Source organism: Artemia sp. Qi Xiang Cuo, chromosome 9 (assembly GCF_049724085.1).
Source record: "Artemia sp. Qi Xiang Cuo chromosome 9, ASM4972408v1, whole genome shotgun sequence".
NCBI lineage: Eukaryota > Metazoa > Arthropoda > Branchiopoda > Anostraca > Artemiidae > Artemia > Artemia sp. Qi Xiang Cuo.
Genome location: NC_142802.1, coordinates 25,441,492 through 25,465,707, shown reverse-complemented (window position 1 = coordinate 25,465,707; position 24,216 = coordinate 25,441,492). Strand labels below are relative to the sequence as shown.

The 24,216-nt window shown below is 33.3% G+C and overlaps 1 protein-coding gene across 1 annotated transcript in view; it reads left to right on the top strand.

Moving 5' to 3' along the window:
- mor (SWI/SNF- related protein mor) overlaps positions 1-24,216 on the top strand; it is a 71,137-nt gene that overhangs the window by 16,288 nt on the left and 30,633 nt on the right. Inside the window, exons 2-10 of the mRNA XM_089094415.1 lie at positions 1,482-1,596; positions 3,220-3,339; positions 7,018-7,122; positions 7,672-7,840; positions 9,792-9,991; positions 13,325-13,423; positions 16,951-17,075; positions 17,957-18,266; positions 20,867-21,066. Coding sequence (XP_088950541.1) covers positions 1,483-1,596; positions 3,220-3,339; positions 7,018-7,122; positions 7,672-7,840; positions 9,792-9,991; positions 13,325-13,423; positions 16,951-17,075; positions 17,957-18,266; positions 20,867-21,066 — 1,442 coding nt within the window. The 5' untranslated portion in view covers position 1,482. The remainder of the gene's footprint in view (positions 1-1,481; positions 1,597-3,219; positions 3,340-7,017; positions 7,123-7,671; positions 7,841-9,791; positions 9,992-13,324; positions 13,424-16,950; positions 17,076-17,956; positions 18,267-20,866; positions 21,067-24,216) is intronic.

Genomic DNA, 24,216 nt, shown 5'->3' with positions numbered 1-24,216 from the left:
CATATAAATGAGAGGAAAACTCTCAAACAGCATGATTTAAGAGATTAAAACCTTTTAAGGAATTTAACCAAATAGAATGTGGCATTTGATATATTAAGATATTATTAATATTGTGTTCCTATTTCAGATAACCTGAGATGATAGCAATCATTAATTTCATAGCAATAACTGAAATTTCAAGGTGGGAGTGAATGAAAGAAGGGTGGCCTTAAGGAACTTGATTTTTGAAATTATTGACTATCATATTGTTAATATTTTCACAATCTGCTCCAGGATATCTATCTATTAGGCTACTTTTTAAGATATATAACATGTATGTAGGATATTTAGATCATCAACAAATTTCTATCAATCCCAATTAGTAACACCAAGGTTGTTACTCATTACAAGAAGCAAAATTGGGCCTAACAGGGATCCCTGGGGCACACCATAGTAAATTGGGAGAGAACTTTAGTATGTATTTTGTTATTTAACTACTTATGTTCTACTAGAAAGGAAAGCATAGTTATTCTAATTAGATATGGGCCAACTTAAAATTCATTTTGGAGTTTCTCTACCAGTGTGATCTGGTTAATTAAATCTAAAGCTTTTTTTTAAATCCACCCCTTTTTAGATCGAACCTGGTATTAGGTTTGTGGAGTTTATCATATAGTGTGTCCATAAGGTGAACAAGATAGTATGCAGTGGAAGTATTATAGACTTACTTAAGGTCAGATATTGTTGTTTTCAATCACTGCCTGCAATAGTTTTGAGAAAATGGGGGTAAGTGTAATAGGCTGGGCACCATCGAAATATTCTTTGTTACCTTTCATTTTTGACTAGAGTAGTGAACCTAAATCCAACATTTAGGGAACATAGGCTGCTCTTTGAGTTAATTTCATTAACAATTAAGAACACAAATTTTGAAAGATTATTGGCAAAGGCTTTGATTTAAGCCTTTCTATTAAAATGTCTAGTGAACAAAACTGTCTATGTTATACTTATCTAAGACAAGTATGTTGTAATTGCCCTTTTGTTGGGCTAATATTTTCTATAGGTTATTTGAATGTGTGGCTAACAATGGCATATACTTTTTTAATTTATTTGTTAGATGATAACAGGAATTCTACCCTTACAAATCTTTTATGATTCCAAATTCAGGGAACAAACAAACATTGTACTAACTATGGCAGCTGTACTGCATCTGATTTTTAATAACAGCTACAGTGCTACAAAGTAAATAAAGTTTTAATTTTATTAAAGCAACAGCTGTACAAAAGCAGAAACTGTTTTCCTGATTTTTGGTACCTACTTTTGTGTTGTCTGCTTTTTTGTTGTATTTTAGTGTAAATTATTGAAAATGGGGAAATTATCTTTTTTTTCAGACTTGTTTTGTATTCTATTGATATAGATGCATTATTTCCCAGGTGTCATTACAGTTTTGATTGTCCAAATTAATATTTTATTGATTTTCACCATCTTTCTAATAACTCTTGTTTCAGGATGGCTTTGGCACCAAAAGAAGATGGAAGTCCTAATATTAAGTTTTTTGAACATCCAGATATCATGAATCAGTTTGAAATCATAAAAGGATGGCTTAGCAAGAATCATAAAAAGGTTTGTTTTTTCTTTTCATTTTTTTTTTTTTTTTAACTTCTATTGTCATAGATGAAGCATTTCTATTTATTGCTTTAAGTAAACTGCTTATTGTTATTTTCTATATTGCAGATTTTCAATTCTCAATATTTTGCCAGCGAAAATGGTAATCTTGATTTGAGTTACTTTATAATTTCATTTGCTGATTTCATTTTGAGTAAAAAAAAAAGTTTGTTGTTCCTTCTGTATGGACAAATTTTAGATTATAGGCTTAACCCCCTTCTCTAGTACTTGGTTCAAATAGATAATAAAGAAAAGGACATCTAAATACTTGAAAAATCATCTGAGGAACCATGAAAAATATTAAAATCAGTGCAATGGGTCATTGTTTTCACTATATACAGTCGCTTTGGTTTGATTCTTATGTAGTAACATCAGTGCTGGAAGTTTGTTTGTAATGTGAGCTCTTCTTACTTGTCTATTTTTTTTTCTTTTTGTGTGTTTAGTTGTCGTTTTTTGTGTTTTTTGGTTATTTTTAAAAAACAACTCTTTTTTTTTTGTCTGAATTGGAACTTTTTTTTTCCTTTTTTTTTCTTTTTCCTTTGAGAAAGGGTCCCGGATGTGGGCTGAAATATTTGGATTTTTTTTAATTAAAGTGTGTTTTTTGTGTTTTTTTTGTTCGCTGCTCTGTTAAAATTAAAACCTGTTTTTCTCGCTTAACTTTTTGTAAATGGAAAAGCAGTGTGGTCTAAGAAATTATTTAAATAAGTTCAAAGTGAAAAAAAAATTTTGTTTTTATGATTTTTTTTTTCTATAAAACCAAATAGTTACTTCATCACATTCAGAAAATGTTTATTGGTTGGATTTTAAGAGGGGTTTCTAGTTTAGCTATATCCTAGCCCCCTCCCCCTAATTCCAGGATATAGCCCCAAGCTAAGTAGGTTAACAAGTTTGCTGATGTTGTTAGCTTGTACCCTTCTTTGTACTTATTTCTCATCAACTATTGTCTCATAGTGCCAATCTAAAAAAAAAACCCAGCAAACCTAGTGTCTAGCTCACCCATTGGTGGGGGGGAGGGTTGGATGCCATTAAACTGGAAAGACCTCAGGAAAATCCAACAAATAAACATTCTCTTAATGTATTTGGAGTAAGAATTTTTTACTCCATGATTGATTTCATTACAAATTTTTGTATTGGTGCACTCAATTTTTATCTATGGAGGGGAAGGGGTGGAGGGAAGAGGCTTTGGAAAGGATGGGTGAAGATTTTTGTAGGGATTGATAATGCCTCAAAACAAGAAGTTTTTGGCCTACATTTTTCAGATTGCCCTTTCCTTGAAACCAAAATTTGGGGGGGGGGGAATTCCCACTGTACCATGTATGTTTATGCAGTTGTGTGTTTTGAGTAAGTGATAACTTGTTGAAACTGATTTAGACTTATGATATCTATGTCAGGGTTTGTTCCTCTGTTCTAGCTTATTACTTTCAAGTTTTCAATAACCATTTTTCTGTGGGAATAGGGGGCCATATTTGTATTTCTGGCCTAAAACAGTGCGAACTTTGGACTGGTTCTTCTGTTACGCTTTTCTTTTCGTTTGTACAGTGTTCTTGGACTTGACTTTAGGGCCTTTACTTTGTCTTATAGCATATACAAGCTGATTCACCAAAGGCAAAAGATTTGTCACAGCTTACAATTCAGTTGTTGCAGTTTCAGGAAGAAATGCTTAGCAAAAACAACCCAAAAGCAAAGATGACCAAAATTCCAGTAAGTTATTTGAATCTAAGTATGAAATGACGTAACTAGCTTTCAGCAGTGGTGGGATAATGTCAATTTTTTCTTGGTTCCAATTTTACATCACAGTCTTGATTCTAATGCGTTTGAAAATTCTGATTTATAACAAAATTATGTGTGGTATGTTATCAATATATTTTATATACACTTAATTGGCGGCTGAGGGGTTTGGTGTCTCCTTCTAAATAAAGGTTAATGTTTGGGCACTTTGAAGTTTAATCACACCCTACTTTCATTTTAAAACCTTGGTTTCGTTTAATTTGCGTTAGTCTTTGAATATCTACATTGAGGGAATTAATTTTTAATTTCTCTATGAGAAGTAAATACTCTTGCATGAATTTGGCATTCTCTCACCATATTCAGGCATGGGTTTAATTTTCCTTTCTTTATCCATTGTAATATTTAGACACTTAATGGTATTTGTAGCATGAGAGAGAAGTCAAGGAAGGGGTGATAAGTGTAGAGATAGGGAGGGCGAAAGAAACAAGATCATGATACAAGAGGAAAAGAGAGTGAGCTACAGGAACAAGTGAAAATATAAACAAAATTTGTGACAGAAATCAGATGATAATACAAAATTAGTCAAAAAAGTTGAGGAAAACGTCAAAAACAATTTAAACTAACACCGGCTGGTTGGAGTTTCTTAATAAAATAGAACGTATGACTACCAAATTTCAAGCCACTTAGAGTGGCTAGAAATATGTCTGAAGCGGGACCATGATATAGTTATTGATGATTATAGTGGGTTGGAATCCTGAACACATCAAATTAGTCCATATTTATAGCTTGTGAAACTGTAGTCCATGCTAAACAAACATGGCAAAAAGTAGGGATTTATTCCCTAAAAAATGTCATAAAAGATGGAATGGGAGCTATTCTCGAGATTTTCAGACATATTTTGCTCTAAAGTATTCTAAGCGATTTTTATCTCTCTTATTTTCGTGTGGTAGTATGCTCGCAAACATTCAAGGGGGCTTTTTTAATCTGAACAGATTTCTCTGACTTTATCCTATTTTTTGTTTAATTCAGCTTTTTCCAAGGATTTCATCAGTTCACCCTCTCCGAAATATACTTCTGCTTACATGCCTGGTGCTCATAAAATATTTTACAAAATTGGGCTTTGACTACTTAAAGAATAAGGACTTCAGTAGCTAAAGTTAAGTAATATTCTACTTTTACTTTTGTTTTACTATTCAACTCTAATTCTCTACTTTGGTAGTAATTGAAAAATTTTAGTTGTTCGAATCTAAATAGAAAATTATGTACCTAGCATTCAATAGTGATTGGATGATGTCAATTTCTGTAGGATACCCTCTCAGTAGCTCATCAAATCACTCCCTCCATGAAATATTTTTCTCTTTGCTTGCTAGGTATTCTTTTAATGTTTTACAAAGTTGAACTTTGATTACTTTTTTTTAAGAGTTAAAGAAAAGGGACTTCAGTTGCTAAAGTTAAGTACTATTCTAATTTTATTTCTGTTTTACTATTCTACTTTGGTAGTAATTGAGAAATGTTGATCTTTGTAGCAATGCCAGAAGTTTAACATTACAAAAATACATACATGTTCAAATCGTAATTCAGTCTTAAATCCCAGCGCACGTTAAACGGTATTGGTACTTTTTTTCAAAATATGTGAATGTATACGAATATGGTTTCTAGAGAAAAAGTAAAAAGAATATCATTATTGTAAGAAAATTAGCATACCTTCGATCAGGGACTTACCAAACATTAAAGTAATGGCTGTACCACGCAGTGTTGCACCTGCAGGATGAATCTGACATTTTCAAATTTCCAAGAAAATTGCCAAAAACTATTTGCTGAGCTGTCTTAAAAGGGAAGATCAGCAGGGCAATGTAGATTAAGGGTATCAAAGTAAAATGTTTTTGTCAATTATGTATTTTTTACTTGTATTTCAGAAGCTTGGAAGTATCAATTCAACCCTTAATAGTGACAGTCACAATGTTTAATTAATAAATGGCAACGCAAGACCTCAAATCCTTTATTTTTTAAAATGAAAATTTATTTATTTAAACATTTAAGTAAATTTAAATTGCCTTTAGAATGTAGAAAATTTCCTTGATTTCGATGCCTATTTCGATTCTGTGAAGATCCCTGATTTTGTGAGTTTCCGATTTCAATCAATGCCATCATGAGAATAGAAAAACTAATTTTTCTTCAAGACAGAGGAAGAAGATAAAGAGCAAAATATAAAAAATTGACAATTATTTAATGATAAATATATCTTTATATTTTTCACAAAATCAGATAAAAATAGGCATGCTGGAATTTGAATTAGGTTTAATATGGTCGAAATGAAAAGATGTAATTCTCATTTTGACGTGAAAATCTTCAATTAATTCCTTTTGTACGTTAATAACGTTTCAACTTTAAAAGATTTTCCACCATTTCTCGTGGTATTTGAACTATTTGTTGTAATGCTTCTTCCCTTCAAATTTTTGAGTCGCACAATGAAACGTTGGTCATTTTTGTGTGATGTCTTTTTAGTCAGGTTAGGTTAGGTTGGTGTCTTTTTAGTCAGGTTAATCAACCAAAATCTGTTCGTCCGATTAGATGCTAAGTCTTATATGGACAGGATAGTATTTAAAAAGGTCATATATGTAAACAGGTTGGCTTGTAATCCAATCTCTTATTTAGCCGAGGATTCTCTACATCCTCCTATATCACTCGGTTAGGTTGCCAGTGAAATTATGGACTTTTGCCCCTAATTTTGTTTGGAGCTTTTGTTTTATATTGTCCCCAACTTATGTAAAAGAAGAGCAGTTACATTTTGAAAAATTATGATGTATAGCCCTTTTCAAAGTCATTTCTGCTTGCTTGTTACTTAATGAATACATACATGTTAACAAATACTAGTCGAATGCACCGGGCTATTTATTATCGGCCATTTTACTTCACTGGTAAAAGTTTTAGATTTTCTCTCAAATTTCGTATATTGGTTTTACAATGAAACAATATACAATAAAAAGAGGCTAAATGGCGTATATACTACTGCCACATAAGATTCTTCTTTTATTTTTAACGGAGACACAAAAAAAATTGAAACTTATTCTAGGGTGGGGACGAATCCACGAAAATGTAAGAGAGGGGGAATAATTTTATTTCGTTTTTTTAATGCAGAAACAAAAAGAACTAGCAGATAAAAGTCAACGATTGGTGCTAAGATCAATCAGAATAGGGCCATTTATAAACCACTAATTTTGTCTTTCACGCATCCTTCAGTTTCGGGCATAGCGTGAATATTGTGAATAACACTTAAAAGGCAAAATTAGAACAACTTCCTAATCTTCTAAATCATCTTAGTATTTAAGGAACTCCCGAGTACATTCGGAGTAGCTACTTTGTTCAGAATGCTAGGAACTATGTTTTCAAGACAGCTAATATGAAGTTTGAAGTACATATTTGTACCTTTAAAACCACATATATATAGCGTACATGTCTGTTGGTGGGCAAAAAATAGCCCTTTGACTGCTAGGAAATTACGAACTGAAAGGCAGGCAATTATTTTCTTTAGAAAAAAAATTGTTATTTTTATTTAGAGGGGCACGCAACTTGCATAAAAAGCATTGTCCATAAGTTATGAAGTTCTAATTTTGTCGCAAACATATTTTTGTTGAATTACTATTATTTCAGGTGAACCTTTTCATTGATCTGAGGCATGGTGGTGCGTCATCAGTAATACTGGCAGCCGTTTATAAATACAAGACAGATCAGGGATGGAAGAAAATTGATCTCCAGGTATTTGATTTCATTCGTACCGTATTTGAGTTTTCATATAAATTTCAATATACTAAAAGTCTGGTATACTTAAAATCAAATTTTGAAAGTAATAAATATTGAAAAAAAATGCACATATGCTTGTGTGGCCACATGGGATAACAGTTCGACTGGGAAAAAACATTTATGTGTAGAGGTGCGTTTTTGGTAGTAGTTGGTGCGATAAGTAAAGCTCTATTACCGACTCGTAAATATATGAACTAAAACTGACGTATTCTAGTTTTGGATGAAGGGGGAAAAGAGGTTAACATCCGCACTATCTCAGTATTTTCTAATTGTTTGCGAAACTAAGTGAATGCTGGAAAATTGCCACACAAGGTATTTATGGCTATGCAAACCGGATTTGAAGCTAGGATATTGTGTATTAAAGTTTTTCTATTGTCTTCATTTTAAGGTTTTTTTCTTGTTTTTTCTTTCAATCTATGGTATAATGCCTGCTTAGGCACTCAGTGTCATAAGAACTTGCTTGAAGTTTTCTGTTTACCTACTGTTATTATGATTTGTTTTCAGTCTTCAACTCGCCTGGATAGAAATATAGAGATGATGCAATCAATCGAGAAAGCTTTGGTAGCGTCTGGGCATTGGAAGAATCCTGTGATATATTTTACGCCTGAAGTCGATTCTAACCTGAAACAAAAAGCCACCGAATTATTAAAGAAACACGGAGGCAGTGTTACTGGTAAATTTGTTTTTCTCTTAATCCCTCTCTCTCTCTCTCTCTCTCTCTCTCTCTCTCTCTCTCTCTCTCTCTCTCTCTCTCTCTCTATCTCTCTCTCTCTCTCTCTTGTGTTTTTGAATTTTGACTTCTTATATGACAATATTTGTTCTTTATAAGGATTGAATAAAGGGCCAATAAGCCCTGTCTATTCTTGTTGATGCTTTGTGAAAGATACTTTTGATCTTATTCCTATTTCACTTTTGTTAGAGCTTTCGTTCTTGAAGTATGGGGGAAAGGTGGGGGTCAGTTCCTATTTTTTTTTAGTTATAGTGTTGCTCTTTACTTTTTAATTTGAAAAAAAACGCGTGCATGTTCGTTTTTAATACCTTATGCGGGGTTATTCTAAATATGAGGGGAAAGATCACCTCATCATCCTCCAACCTTTAAATTGAAGTTTAACTTTTGCATAACAGTGTTTTAAGACCAAGGAATCGCTTAATGTGTTTGATTTCGAAATTAAATGGAATTAATGTAAATAAAGTATTGTTTCTACAATGAATGTGGAGTCTCCTTGGCACCCATCCTGCACGTTTCGTTACATATATTTTGAGAATGAAAGGGGAATGAAGTTAATTTCATATTTGTCTGAATATGCATCGGATTCATATGAAGCACCTATTGTGGACAGTTTGAAAATGTAGGTAAAAAAATATTTTTTGAGGCTCAGGTCGCCCCCCCCCCCTCCATTCCATTAAAGAACCCGATTACTACCGTGACAGCTGGTTTGCAACTTTGCGGTAATGTGTAACCGCTAGTTTTATTGGATAAATGATCTATTTACGACTACTGGTTCCATACAATAATCTTTGAGAAAAGAAAAATATGTGACCATCTTTCTCTCGAAAAAATAGAAAGTCTGTTGCTTATGGAAAGAAAAAGAATAAATAAAAACGCGGCTGTGACAATCCTTCTGGAAAATGTAATTACTCAAAAAAAGACGATTGTTTTTATGTTTATATTACTATCAAATTTCTTGTTTTTAAAGTTTCGGTTATCATTAATGCTAATGATAGTAGTAGCTCTAGGTTGCTCTTAACTAGACCTCGTAATCACGAACTATTTTATATACCTTACGCTTATCATTCAAAAGAAAAGGTTGTCGTTTTCTGTAGTTTTATGTCAAGAAAATACCCCTTCTGATTTTTTTTTGTTGTTTTTTGCGTCTATAATAGATAATATAACTTCTATAGATACCATTGATGAACTGTGGAATTCAAAATGTGCCAATCTAATATGAAGGAAAACTCTTTGGTCTTAAAAGTATCTAAGACATCAAAATAAAAATAATTGTGTTGTAGCTGAAAACCATGATTTTCTAAGGTTTTCCATGTTGTTTTTTAAAATTGTTAAGTTTTTAGAACTAAATGCTTAGAAACTAACAAGAAAACTAATAAACTGATCTTGTTATAATATACGCCTGTGCTACTGTACATATATATGAACCGAGAAATGAATTTAATATTTCACTCTTTATTTCTTCTTTTTTCAGTTATCATAAACGCTTGCTGCGTTCAAGGGCTAGCTCAGGGGCTAATAACATGGGTATACACTAGAAGTGCAAAATCCTGTAATGCTCGGAAAAATTTGAGAGAACATTGTGAGAGATTAAATTACACCCCTGTTTTCTATGTTGTTTTTTAAAATTGTTAAGTTTTTAGGGCAGCATCACATTTCGTTCAGTCCAGTATATAATAATAGTAGTACTCAGCGGTTCAGAATTATCCATTGCTGTAGTTCATTGTTACATGTAGCAGTCCGTTATAGTAAGCCAGTATAAAGTAGTACACAGTAGTTCAATCTAGCAGTATATTGTTGTCAGTGGGATAAATGAAAGTTGTCAAGCTTGGTTCTTTGAATTTTGTATGACACCCACTGCTAAAGCTAGTATCTCATCTCTTGCTGTTAATTATAGAAACAAAGGGAGATGCCACTCATATTGTGTACCCACTGTGTGACCCACTTGCTGATGAATATGGCAGGCCTGTGATGCGCAGAAATTCAAATGTTCTTATGCACTGGTACTATTTCCCTGACTCTCATGATTCATGGGTCACTTGTGATACTGACTTGGATGTTCCTGAATGGTATCAAAGAAACGAGGGACCTCACAAGGTTTAATTTTTATTATTATTGTTTGCTGAATACGGACTGTCAAAAAGCCTTGAAGATAATTTACGTAATTTAATTAGTATATGTTTCACTGCGCTTCTAATTTTGTTTTCTGTCACAATGTATGCCTAATAGTATTTATCATCCACCTGGAATAATAATATGTTACGCACCTGCTTACAAATTGGGAAAAAGGGGAGTGCAACTGGAAAAGAAACGAAAAAAAAAACTATAATAGAAAACAACGGCAAAAATAAGCAAAATAAGCCGATAAGGCTATCGGTAGGACCAGGACAACTTGGTACATAACTAAACTCGTAACAAGTTTTTCTATGTTGAAGAAATTAGTTTGCTCAGAATTATCATTTATAGAATGCCAGTTTATTATAGATCAGTTGTGGGAGAATGATAAAGGACAGTACAGTGCATGGGATTTCACCGATTCTACCACTATGCCTCCTTTAAGAGGTATTTAGATTCAGGTGGGTTTTCGGGCATTTCTCTGCCAAGTCCCGTATTAAAGCTAACAAAGGAGAATATTTTCCCATTATCCAACCGTGGTAGTTCAAAGCGTGCTGTGGGACATTTGTTTTCTTTTTTTTTTCAAACTGTAAATATACGCCTTCAATATTCAACTCAATACGCTCTATTAACTGATTTGGGAAGTTTACCTGTGTCTTTTTTGTTTTCAATATACTTAGAAATCTTGTTTTTTACAAAATGTGTTCCCTTTTCTACTTGTAAAATTAGTTTTAGAAAGGGAGTTTCAATAACAAAATCGTCTTATTATGTCTTTGATGCCTAAAGTAATTACTCTTACTAACAATGGTGGTTTAAAGGCTCGGCATTTTTGGTTTTTTTTTGCTCTCCTAAAAAAACATTTTTTAACATAGCGTTCTTTGTTGTTTTTTAACTCACTCTGCAACTGAACCCTTTTCTCCTATTTACTGACATAATGAAATATTCGCTCGTAATTATTTATTCTCGTATTCTATCAACAGAATATTTTATATTTTACTCGCTAATTTTGTAAGTATTGAGGTGATTCATATATAGTTTCAGAACTAGAGATGCGCTAGACAAACCTTTCAGGTTTGGCTTATGCGCGTTTATCCCCTCGCCACTGTCTTATCTGATTTTTTTTTTTTTTTTTTTTTTTTTTTTTTTCCACCATTGTTTACCATTGCATTGTTAAGGGGCTATAAATAAATAAATTAATTGGCTAATTTTTTTGAAATAGATTATCCATTATAGTCGTTTATTATTATATTCATTGTATTTTTCCTATTTTCCTTTTACTTTTCATGAAAATACATGCGGTTTAGTTTTTTTTTTTTTTTTTTTTTTTTTTTTTTTTTTTTACCAAAAGGTTTTGTTTGTTTGTTTGTTTTTTACCAAAAGCTAGTAATAAATGTATTTTAGTCCTTCATTAAAAATAAACATATAAAAAAAATCTGAGTGTGAGTCACTAACAGGCTTCTTGTACTGAAAATTTACTTTCCCATCTGAATCGTTTTTTGGTTTTGATTTTTTAACATAATTCTCATTAAATTTAGCCAAACTTCTTTTTTATACAAATTCATAAATCTAAAAAAGCAGTTGTTTAAAATATAAATGAAAAAAGTTTTGTTCTTTTATAAGAACTTTCTGTGTCCTACACTTTCAAAATAAAATAAAAAATCATCCCAATAGTTTCTCTCTTTCTTGCTATTTCTACGATTTCCGTGTGTTTTTATTAAACAGTTCAATTTCTTCATAAACTCTACTATAGTAGTAATTTTTTCTTTTCTTTTTGAAATAAATCTTATCTTACAACATATTCCACAAGTTCTGATTTAAGCATGCATTCTTGAGCATAAGCCAATCATTTTCAGCAAAAACGAATATTTCAGTGAAATGTAGCGAAAACTGGACCGTCTATTGTTTTTTCTCAAAAGTATGTTATTAGTAGGGACTTATTTAATACAAATACTTTTTTTATTGTAGACTGATCTTCATATTTTTTTTTTTTTTTTTTTTTTTTTTATATCTAGGTTAAAAATAATTTCATCATTATCCTAGTCTTCTTGAAGCTTTGTGTCAGTTTCGATTACAAGTCAGAATTTGTGGGAAAGGCTCTTGGACTTAGCCTTGCAAATTTTATTTTCATAGCCCATGGCTTCGCCACAGTAATAACGGCTATGGTGTGTAACGCTCTTTTTTCCTCAATTTGTTCTTGTTCTCAATTTGGTAGCTGTCACCTGAAAAAATGTTAAATCTTTGAAATAAGTATAAGCCGGGGTGTATTTTTTGCTTGAACATTCTTTTCTAGGTTTGAATGATTTGCTTTTCAGTTTAACCCAAATATTACAATTAAATTTTGCGTTCCTTGTGATTTTTGTGTTTATGCCCCAAACTACAGCCGTAACTTGCGTTGAAAGGGCAACATACTTATAACATTGGATTCATTAGCTTCAGATATATTCATTCACCAAGCCATAATTATGATATTATCCAAATTTTTTTCTTAGAGAAGGGTCTGAACGTAGTTAAAGTTGGAAAATTTGTCAATTTTTGCATGTTTCTGGCGTATTTTCAACTTATTTTTCAATCTTAAAGAAAAAATTTAAAGCAAATTCCAAAATTTAATTTGGTGGATGGATAGAGCTGAAGCTTGGATGTGTAATGATAACAAAAATGTCAGATTAGGTAGAAGCGTTAAAACCGTAGGACTTGAGAAAAATAGCATGCCAAATCTTGCACAAGAAAAAAGCTTTAAAAGTTAAATAGTTTTTAAACTCGGAAAGATAGGTCTGACCCTTAGGGGTGAGGGGCTGAAACACGGAAAGGATTTCTTTTTCCGGAATTTTTCAGCGGGGTGTGTACATATGATCGATATTAAGTCGGCCCCCCTAGTTTGAAAAGGTTTGGTTGTTTTCCTTATTCAAGATGGCGCTCAAAGGGGAACGCAATGAGACGACAGTCCTCCTTCATCTATAGAATCATTAATAAAGGTCAAATGAGCAATTTTGATTTCGGATATACTACTTCGTTGCAAAAAAAAAAATAATTCTTTTCTTTCTCTTAGCCCCTAAAAAAAATTAAATGGGTGCCCATGCTTTTTATATTATTTTTTCCTACATACTAGAATAAGTTAATAACTCTTTACTTTATAATATGATCTATTACTTTCTATAATAACATATTATAACATATAATATAATAACGTAATAATATAATATAATAGCATATTATTATAATATGTTATTACTTTCCTGGGGAAAGGGTCTTATCCTAGTGCAGCTACTTAGCTTTGCTATTTTCCTTTTAATCTATGTTTTTCTATATCTCTTGAAGGTTTGCGCAAATTGGGTCATGGATTTAGATCAGTACAACGAGTGGATGAATGAAGAAGATTACGAGGTTGATGAAAAAGGCAACAAAAAAGAACATAAGGTATTTGGATCCATTTTTTAAAGTTTTTTTTTTGGCTTTCCAGTTTATATGGGCTTCTTTGATGTTTTCAGCTTGTACGTCTTTATCTAGGCATATTAATAGTTACTACATGTGGCTAGAGTAAGTTTTCATTGATTGATTCATTAGCTCTTTTTTCTCAAGTTACCAACGTGTTCGTACTTTTATGGCATAAATTTGTGAGCCATTTTCCGACCCTTTCCGAATTTTCAATTACTTTTAAATTTGTCAGTATATGCAATTCCAATGACTGTTTTTGTCGTGGAGAAGACTAAAGACTAAAAAGTGAGAGAAAGAAAGAAAGAGTGAGAAAAGTGAGAAGAAAGAAAGACTAAAAAGTGAAAAATAATAAATATATGTATTATTTTTTTAAATCGTTTTCAAAATGAATTTAAAAGTAGAATTTTTTTTTAAAGAATCTATGAATATAAGAATAGAATAGTTTTACTTATACAAGCAATCATAGTTTATAATAAAAATTCCAACTAAATGGTGCTAATACTTACAAAGAAAACAAGAAAAAAGAAAAAACACGAGACTATAACTTATTAAACACTGACATGTAAAAAGGAACGAAGGAATTGGCGAAACGGTTTGTTCTTGGAGTAGGCAATTACAGTTTCACATTGTTAGGTTAACTTATGTTTATTTTATTTTTCATAACTGGTAGTAGAATCTCTCTATATTTTTCACTGCTAAAAAGAAATTGGCCAAATTTGCAGATCAAACCCAAACGACGTTCGTGAAGGCACGGTAGTTGCAGGACAGATAATGCCGATTCATAACTTACATATGCGTCTGAAAGATCAACTTTAAAAAAGATCAGCTCTTTTTTGTAGTGACTCAAGTTGATCGAACAGCATCAACTGTTAAGTGCGATAATGGATAAGTGAGAACAAGAGGCACAAAACGGATTGGTATTTACATATCTGCTTGTATTTTCACTTGTTTTCCTCAACTCACCGGACTTTTTCATTTATGCATTTATAACTTAGGTCAATTTGATATCTATGTTACGTAAAGCCCTATTCGTTCTGAGTCCCTCGTTTTTACTTATATTCACAGATCCTCGAGAAAATAAAATTCTGCTACTTAATTCATTCTAAAAAAGAATTTAAGAACAAAGAAAATTATATTTATTATTTTCAAAATATATAAATTAAAGCGAAAATTCATGGGGAAAACTATGATCCCATCTAATTAGTAATGAATTGAAGCAAGTTTGTTTCTAGTTTATAAATTGATTCACTTTTCTCAGTAACTGTTTGGTAGTCTTGAGACATTGAAAATACCTTAAAAAAATAATTTGCGTCTCGTTTCTGTAAACATACCAGGCTTGAATCATCCAGAGACCATTTTGACCTTATCTATAAGACAAACAATAGGGAAAATTGAAAAAAAGATTGATTAGAAATTTTGAATTTGAATGCACAAATTATCGGGTAAAAAAATTAAAACCATGGGTGTTTGCTTATGTCTACGAACTAAAGTACACACAGGTCCCGTCCTTGAACTGTGGGGAGATCAAAATAGAAAAAATTTCATTTTAGGGCATTAATTTTCTTGGATTCGAGGTTGACTTTTTCTGATTTGAACTATTTAGCATTCGTATCTTGCTTAAAGCTCTTTGTTTTACTCTAGAAATCAGGAATTTTCTCAAATGCCCATTGAGGGCATTTGGGGTCTCTATACAGTGGAAAAGTATAAATAATGAAAACTTTGTGACACTTAGTTTTAGTTTCTGCTCAATGATTGCTTTGAAATTTGTACTTAAAAATATTATTTTCTATCACTGACGGCCCAATAACATGTGCTTTGGTACCTTGTTCAGTGTACTATATACATGTGTTTGAATGCTGTGTCGTTTACTAGGCTATAATTTCCTTGAGGGGCGCCACTCTTCAAGTGGAAATAAAGTTGACCGCAAGGTCCCCAGTCTTGCAGGTACCCCGAAAAGGTCGAGGCAGCCCTTTGCGAGGCCGTCGTCCATAGATCTAGATCTTACGCCCTGCCGCAGCTGTCCTCCTATAGAGGATCCTCCCGCGAGGGTGTTCTGCATCACCATGCAATTTAACCCATTACTAGGAGAAGGTTTGTAACACATGGGACATGTGGACAAACCAATGGGCCCTTTTGAGTGTACATTTGAGGGGCCTTCTTCCTCCTCCGCCTGTATTACGACCCCAGGCGTTAACATTTGTTAACATTATTATTATATTATATGAGTGGTTCAGATACCAAATCGATAAATTCTATTCAACAAACAAAGAGGACATTGACTGACCAATTGGATTAAGGATATATATATATATATATATATATATATATATATATATATATATATATATATATATATATATATATATATATATATATATATATATATATATATATATATACATAATATAACAATATTAAAGCAGAAAAATGCACATGGCTTGAAACAATACATGACTTAAATTATAATTCCATGTTTCGATTATAATTTTACGTCCCAATAATTCTAGTGTACGTAAATACGTGTATATAGTACACTGAACAAGGTACCATATCACATGTTATTTGGCCATCAGTAATAGACTAGAATATTCTAAAGTAGGTAATTACAAAGCAATCATTGAGCAGAAACTAAAGTTAACTGAAACAAAGCTTTCACTACTCATACTTTTCCACTATAATATACTTAATTCTCGTGAAAGTTATGTATTGACCTTATTCTGGCTTGAATCAAATATGGTATCTACAGCCGTATTGACATCGCCAGATTAAAGGAAAATATGTCCGTTTAGGTGAATATAAGAGGTTTACAAGGGTTTTTTCCTTTTTATTTTTGCAGAAATTTTCTAGGAGTAATTCAGAAAATTCCGCTTTCCATCAGTCATGCTAACTAGAATCAATGTGATATCGTCGCTTTGACCTTTTCATTTGACAAAATTTACCGCCTTGTGTAAAAAGTTAGCTTTAGTCCTTGTTGCACAATGTTGACCATGCTTATAACTAACAAAGCTTGGGTGGCTTCTATCTTTCCTGTTAAATATTGTATCGCAGGTAGTGATTAGCAGCCTATATATGGGGAGGGGACCTCTTGTAGATTCTTTTACTTAGTAAGCTTTTCCACTTAGCAGGTTTGATTTAATCCGTGTTGAACGCTGGATTTTACTCGTCGAACTGCAACTAATCAAATGATTGAAAGTTTAAGCGCTTTGTTTAAGTTTTCAGATAATATTCAAGCGCAAAATTTTTAGTTTATTTGTCAATCCTTTCATATTAAAGCTTCAGAATATGGAAATATGTAATTAGATTGTGGTTTTCGAACAGCCTACGTTGAAATCGTTTTTTTTTTTTGTTTTTTTTTTCTTATTAATCCTTATTGGTATTTTTCCCGTAGAGGCAGGTACTGCCAATAAATGATTAGTGATCCAATAAATGATCAGTAATTTTTGGGAGCAAGTTTTACTAATAAGACTGCTTTTCTTTATTGGTTTAATAAGTTGCAATTTAAATTTTAGCTTTTAATGACAGTGGATGACTGCGATGCAGCTAGTGAAGGAAAGAAAAAAGTGGCAGCTCCTGCTAAAAGGAAAAATTCTCCTCCGCCTCAGTCGAAAACTCCTGCCGCTAATAAACGAAAAAGGTACTTCTTTTCTGTTTAACAGCTCTCAATGTGGTAATATAACGTAAAGGTTAGGAAAAAACCATTTATTCAAAGTATCACTTCAAATGCAGTGCAGTTTTTGGTCCTACTCTTAGGCATAGAACTCAACCAATAGAAAAATATGTAAAAGTAGTCTCTTCGGTTTTTATAAGCGGTCTCTTTGCTTTCTCTTTTTACAGAATTAAGACAACCTTTCTCTTTTTTTTTTTTTTTTTTTTTTTTTTTTTTACCGTTTTGTGCAGCTCTTTTTATATTGAATATTTGCATCTGTGTTTTAAAAGTGAAAAAGAAGAAAAATGGTTAGGATGTCACTTTTTTGTCAGGTGAGTTGTGAATAACGAAGGAGACCACACTGGCTTTCCCTAATAGAATTTTCGTAAAAAAAAAAAAAAAAGACAAGAATCGAATAAAAACATGCTCTTTATTTTTTTTTTTTTTTTATCTGAATGCTTTGTTGTGTGCTTTTTCTTCAGTTTTGGTCTAACTCCTTAATATGAAGATTCTAGAATTGTTTAATTTTATCAATTTTAGTTTTAATAGTCAGGTATTTTATTGTGATTGCTGTTTATATTGTCTTAGATCAATTCCTCATTGTTTTACCTTTTTTGTTGGTAAAGCGTGACTCCTTAATTTTATATTTTTGTTATTTATCTTAATATCATGTAATATAGAACTTCTGATAGAATCTTATCAGCATAAACGTTGCTACTACAAACAAAGGAACTAGCTTTCAGACTAGCAAAGGAACGTATTTATTTTGTTTTTACTGTAAAACAGTCCGTTATCTGGATCATATGAAACCACCATAAATTTTTGATCTTGAAAAGTTTGACTTAGTAATGAATGTATACGATTTCTAGCTCTCGTGCCGCCAGTGCCACTCCAACTCCCAATAATCCCAAAAAGCCGAGGCTGGAAGACGAAGATGATTCCACCAGAGATATGGATGATCCTCAGCCAGAGCCGAACGTCCGAGAAGTAGACTTGTCTAAAGTACCATCTGCAGCTCTTAACAAGAAAGAATCGGAACTTCAGGCAATAAAGGGAGGTACAATGACTGATTTGGATGAAGAGATGGAAGAAAATGCTCCTGTATCAGTACCACCAGAACCAGCACCTGTGAAAGCACCTTCGCCGATACCCGCAACACTTGGGGAGGTTCAAGCTAAGGTATTAATTGGCTTCACTTTTTGATGTACCTGTTTATAACAACATTTTTTTTTAATGTCTCTTTTGTTTTTAATTGACAACCAGATTAGATTGATTTTTCTAAGAAGATAGAAAATAATTTCATAAGCCACATTGGCCTGACATAACATGAAGAAAGAAAAAAGAGCAAAAATGGGGCTTTTAAAGACCAAATGACAAAACACAACAAAGCGAACATTTCGAGGGGATAGGGGATTTTCTCCGATTTTAGTATTATCCCTTTTGAGCAAATCATTAAAAAATTAAATTTATCTCTTGCATACTCCGCTTACCGTAAAAACCTTCCTCCCCAATTATTATCTTATTTTAATTGTGATAATTCTGAAGGCCTATGTCTCCGTTCATCCAACCGTTCCTTTATTGTCCCCAAGTGTGTCTAGCTCCGCCCAGCGATCCCCCATTTATAAATCTATACTTCAATGGAATATAATACCCTCCAGTATCGAGCTATCCACAAGTTTTCGCACGCTGTATAACAATGTTAATAAACTTTGATATTATAAATCTCTAAATTTTTAATCAATTTGTTTTAATTTGCCCGTGTTTTCTCTTTTTTTGTTTTTTCTTCTTCTTTTTCTCTCTCTTGTTCATTTTTAATTTTTTGTTGTTATGGTCCTCAACAAGTTCACTTCCAGGATCCTTATTATTATTGGTGTTATGTTTCATCTTTTTTTATTTCAATAAATTGAATTGAATTGAATAAATTGAATTGGATAACGCCTCTCTTCTTCAACGCGAAACGAAAAAATATATTCAGTGAGAGTGCCGAAGAAAAAACCAACAAAATAAAACGCGGAAAGTCAATGTGAATAAATGTGAAAAAAAACAATGAAAAAACCAAAAAATTAAAATATGAATAAAATTCAATAATAGCCAAAAATTATAAGAATTTGAACCTCCATCGACGGATATGATTTGAACCACCATCGCCATCGATGGATTTTTTGTAAATCCTGGATATTGGTGAATGACTCACTTGTATGGTTGTTAGGTATTTGGTTTTAATTCTTATAATTTTTGGCTTTTAATTGGATTTTATTCATCTTTAAATTTTTTGGTTTTTTCATTGTGTTTTTTTTTTTTTCAAATCAAATTGACTTTCCGCGTTTTATTTTGTTGGTTTTTTCTTCGGCACTCTCACTGAATATATTTTTTCGTTTCGTGCTGAAGATGAGAGGTGTTTGTACCCTCGAAATAATCGCTTTGTTGTGTTTTGTCAGTATTGTCATTTGGCCTTTAAAAACCCCATGTTTGCTCGTTTTTCATTCTGTAGGAAGATAGAACAAACTGCCAACTGGGTATTTCAATATTTGCTATCGACGTGGATGCTCCTTGGTTCTGTGCACCTAATGCACTTAGAACTATGCTGTTTTTACGGCAGATTGGGCTATATTTCTCCAGTTGTCTAGCATTTACAACTCAAGGATTTTTCTTTACATTATCTTGTTAAAAATTATGTAATAAATAGCTGATTATCATCCATGTTCAGTGGTTTTGTCGGTAAATCGACAGGAAAAAGTACAAAAATGAATAATTGGTATCTTAAATGACGTAGCAGCTGCATTTTTTTTTGTTCCAAATACAAATATTTTCCAGTTCAGGAAAAGATAAAATAATAATTCAGTATTAATGAATAAATTCAACTCAGATTCAATCGCTTGTTAGTATAGTAGCGATCAATATGTCTCAGTTTTTGGAAAATTTTTCTTGAATTGGGTTGTCCATAAAATACTCACTATCTTAGGATATGTGTTCGCACAGCTGAAAATTAGGAGGAGGGGCCAGAGAATTTCTTAGGAGGAGGGAGGGGGTTGAAATTTTATTTTTAGAATAAAAACTAACCATTACTCGCCCTCATCACTGGTTACTAACATTTGTAATTAATTCTTGCGACCAAGAGAAAATTTTACCTGTTGTTGAAAAAAAAGTCGATTCTTTTTAAAGAAAAATAAATATTCTTTACATTGATTGCTGCAAAATTAAAAAAAAATTTCTTATTGTTTTGTTTTTGCTGATGATGGTGATAAAATGGAAGGGCTAGTCAAAGTTAATTAATTATAAATGTTGATCCCTTCTAGTATCACTCAAGTGATTGTTTCCTACCAAAAACAAAATGAAGTATTTGACAGAATAGAAACGTTCGAGATCCGAAGGAATAGACCTGACAGGTACTAACAGCATTCTAGAAACTTGTTTGTAAAATTGATTGATCGAAAGAATTGCTATATCAGAACTGAGAGAGAGTAACCTGATTGAAATAAATTGTTTGAGCATAATCGTAATTGGATTTAGTTTCGTTTCCCATTAACATTGTAGTTCCTTTTTCAACTGAGTGTTTAGGTTCACATATCTTGAAAAAGATATGATGAGAGAGAGCACTTTTTGTTTTTAACTCAATGAGTAATTGGTTGAGAATCAAAGGGTTGCAGCCGTCTGTTATTAGGCGCGTTGTTCCTTCCGTTGTTGTGTTTCATGTTTATTGTATTAGTTTCGCAATAAAGCAGTCAATCGTAAAAAAAAATTCAGCTGTCGTTTTATTAGTGTTAATATGTTTATTTTAGCCCAATGATGATACGTCGAAAGATACTGCTACAGAACAAACTCATCATATTGTTGTTCCATCGTATTCAGCATGGTTTGACTACAACTCTATTCATGCCATTGAAAGGCGAGCGCTTCCTGAATTTTTCAATGGAAAAAATAAGTCAAAAACACCAGAGGGCTACGTTGCTTATCGAAATTTTATGATTGACAGCTATAGGTATTAATTTTTGCATTCACTAACGATAAGTTCAGACATACGGGAACCTTTTTTTCGTACTACGAGGGTTATTCAGAAACTAGGGAACGTTTTATAATAAAACAAAAACTAGGTACAGGAAAAATATTTTATTATATACATCTGAAAGAGTGACTAAAATGCTACTTTTCTACACAGTCCCCTAACAAATTAAGGCACTTATCGTAGCGTTGAACAAGCTTCGAAATTTCTGCGTCATAGAAATCCGCCGCCTGCGATCTCAGCCACTCAGTGACGCACGCCCGGAGCTCGTCGTCGTCATCAAAGCACTGTGCCGCTAGCCAGCTTTTCATCTTCGGGAACAAGTGAAAACCACCCGGTGGTAGGTCGGAGCTGTAGGGTGGGTGTGAGAAAATCTCCCATTTGAATGAGACAGTAAGTTCTGCAGTTTGATTTGCCGTGTGAGGTCGGGTATTGTGATGATAAAACAACATTTTTGGCGATAACTTTCTTCGGCGCTTGTTTTGCACTGCTCTTCTGAGCTTGCGCAATGTTTGGCAGTACCGATCAGAGTTGATTGTTGCACCACGCTCGAGAAAGTCAAAACAGTTCGTTTTTTGCTAATAAAAACCGTATTACGGACCACACTTCACAACTGGCGGGATTTGAAATTGCAGCGCACATTCTAAATTTGAATATTGGGCAAACGGGCAGCGCGGAAATGTTCTCCTTCTCACGGCTGGATGCAGACTCGACTGAAGCTATGAGCACGTGCACACCAAAACATACGTGATCGCCGCGCGCCTAGCGGCGTCAGACGGAGACGTTCCCTAGTTTCTGAATAGCCGTCGTATTTTAATCTGGGTGACAGATGTACACGTACATTTGACACATGTACATCCCCAAAAACCGAAACATATTGGAAAGCAGAAGAAATCAACAGAGTATGGTAACTTCCAAACAATTTCCCTAAAAACCCGGTAAATTCTAGCAACTCTCTCTAATCTTTAACATAATAAGCATTCCTTTCGCAAGCAAAGCTACGGTTTTCTTTCCCAGCGGTTGGGAGCAGTAAAGAATGCTTTGAATCCTTATCTATTCCAGTGGCGGATCCAGGGGGTGAGGCCCCCCCCTAGCGTAGTCTAAAGTAGAATAGAGGAAAGAAAGACAAGTAGACAACGCAGTAAAGTGGGAATTAAGGAGGTATGGAGTGGGGACCGTTGATAAAATCACCCAGGATTCGAAAGATGCAACCCGACAGCCGAATAGTAAGATATTGTATTGGAATGTTAAGAAATTTAGTGATAGCAGTCAGTCTTGATTTGTCCCTAGGGAGTGTCCCTATAGGGACACTCCCTATAGGGAATGTAGAAAAGAATGAGAAAATATTTGACAATTTGGATGAAGGAAGATCTATTCTTCGAGGGGGAGATAGAGACAACACTTATAGAATTTAAAAATAAAAAGGCATCATATACTTATATGGTTTTCTGAAATATCGTGGTGACAAGATTAGAGATAAATTTCTGAAGATTATAAATTTGATTTTAGGAAACTATAATTAAAGGTGAAGGAAAAGCTCCTTCATAAGAGTGAATGTGGTAATTACAAAGGTATTAGCTTGATTTCTGTTGGGAGCAATTTACTCAGCCCGCTGGTATTTACCAGACTAAGAGATACTTCAGGTAAAGTTTTATGAGAGGAAGAATGAGGCTTTAGGTAGGGGAGAGCAAGCTTTCACTCTTAGATTAAAAAATGAGAATATTTGAATCGTCAGACAACATAACTACTCAGTTGTAGATATTATGAGCAGGGATTTGATTCAGCTCATATAAAACCCTTAATGAGGGTCCTGTCCTTGTATCTATACTAGATATTAACATTAAAGTGAATAGTGCTATGCCGTATCCAGTGCGTAGGCCGTATCCAGGGGGCGCTGGGGGTTTTTACCCCCTCCCCCCTGAAATGTTTATTCGACTCGTAAAAACGTAGTAAAAACGAATATAAACAAATTTTTGGTGCATTTTTTAAAGTTTTTTTATCCCCTCTTTCTCCCCCCCCCCCCCGAGAAAAATCCTGAATATGACCCTGGTGCTATGTGTGAGAATATTAATTGCTGCGGTTAAGGTAGAAAATGAGGTTAGTAATTGGGTTAATGAGGAATCAGAATTTCAGGTTCAATCTGGTTTTATTAATATAAATAGAAATAAATAAACATAAATTATACTTCTCCACGTAAAAACTCAAGTTCAGCAGGAATGTGTCCTATACCGGATCATATGGATTAGTTTGATGAACTCTGCCCTAAGGAACATGACAAAGGCTATGAGAGAACATAATATCAAACTGTAAGGTAAAAGTTAGATTTTGCGGATGATCTGAGTGTCCTAGATTAAATGTTAACAGAATGAACGAATTTTTTGAGATTTTAAAAGTTTAGGGTGCAAGAATAGGTTTGAAAATTAATGTTACAAATACTAAGTCGCTTAGACTAGGAATAAATGTAGCTGAAGAGGTGAATATTAAAGCCAAGGGTTTTTTTTCGCAGCTGAAAAAGGTTTAGAAGAATAGGAAGACAAGTCTGCAAACCAAGAGTAGAATATTGGAAGCTACTGTGATGACAGTGTTCAAGTGTTGTTCTGAAACCTGGGTGCTTCGTAAGGCTGAGGAAGATTTATTCAATATTTTCCAGATGAACAGTCCAAGGATAGTTTTAGCCATTCGTTTGGCTAACCTTATATCAAACAACAAACTTTACGGAAAGTGTGGTTTGATCCCGCTCCTTAGGGCTATAATGAAAAAAAGGTTAAGATGGCTAAGCCACGTTTTACAGATGTAGGATGACAGATTGGTAAAGAGTTCGCATTTTGGCCATTCACAATAGGCCAAATGAAGAGCATTCCCGAATTGGGTGCGAAGAGGGGATAAGGAAGGGTCACTTCCTTATCCCCTATCTTCCTTATCTTCCTTGGCACATTTCCACCAGGCTAGGCACGCACCACCTGGTGTACACGATTTCTGAAAGTTAGCAACCCCTCGGAAATTTTGCATTTTCGTAGTTAGAGGCTTGAAAATTTAGTGAATTAGCTCTTGGAAATCCAAAATCTGTTGGCGCAATTTTTGCACCTTGGTACACTTGGATCAAATTTCAATTTTTTACCCATTGGCTCT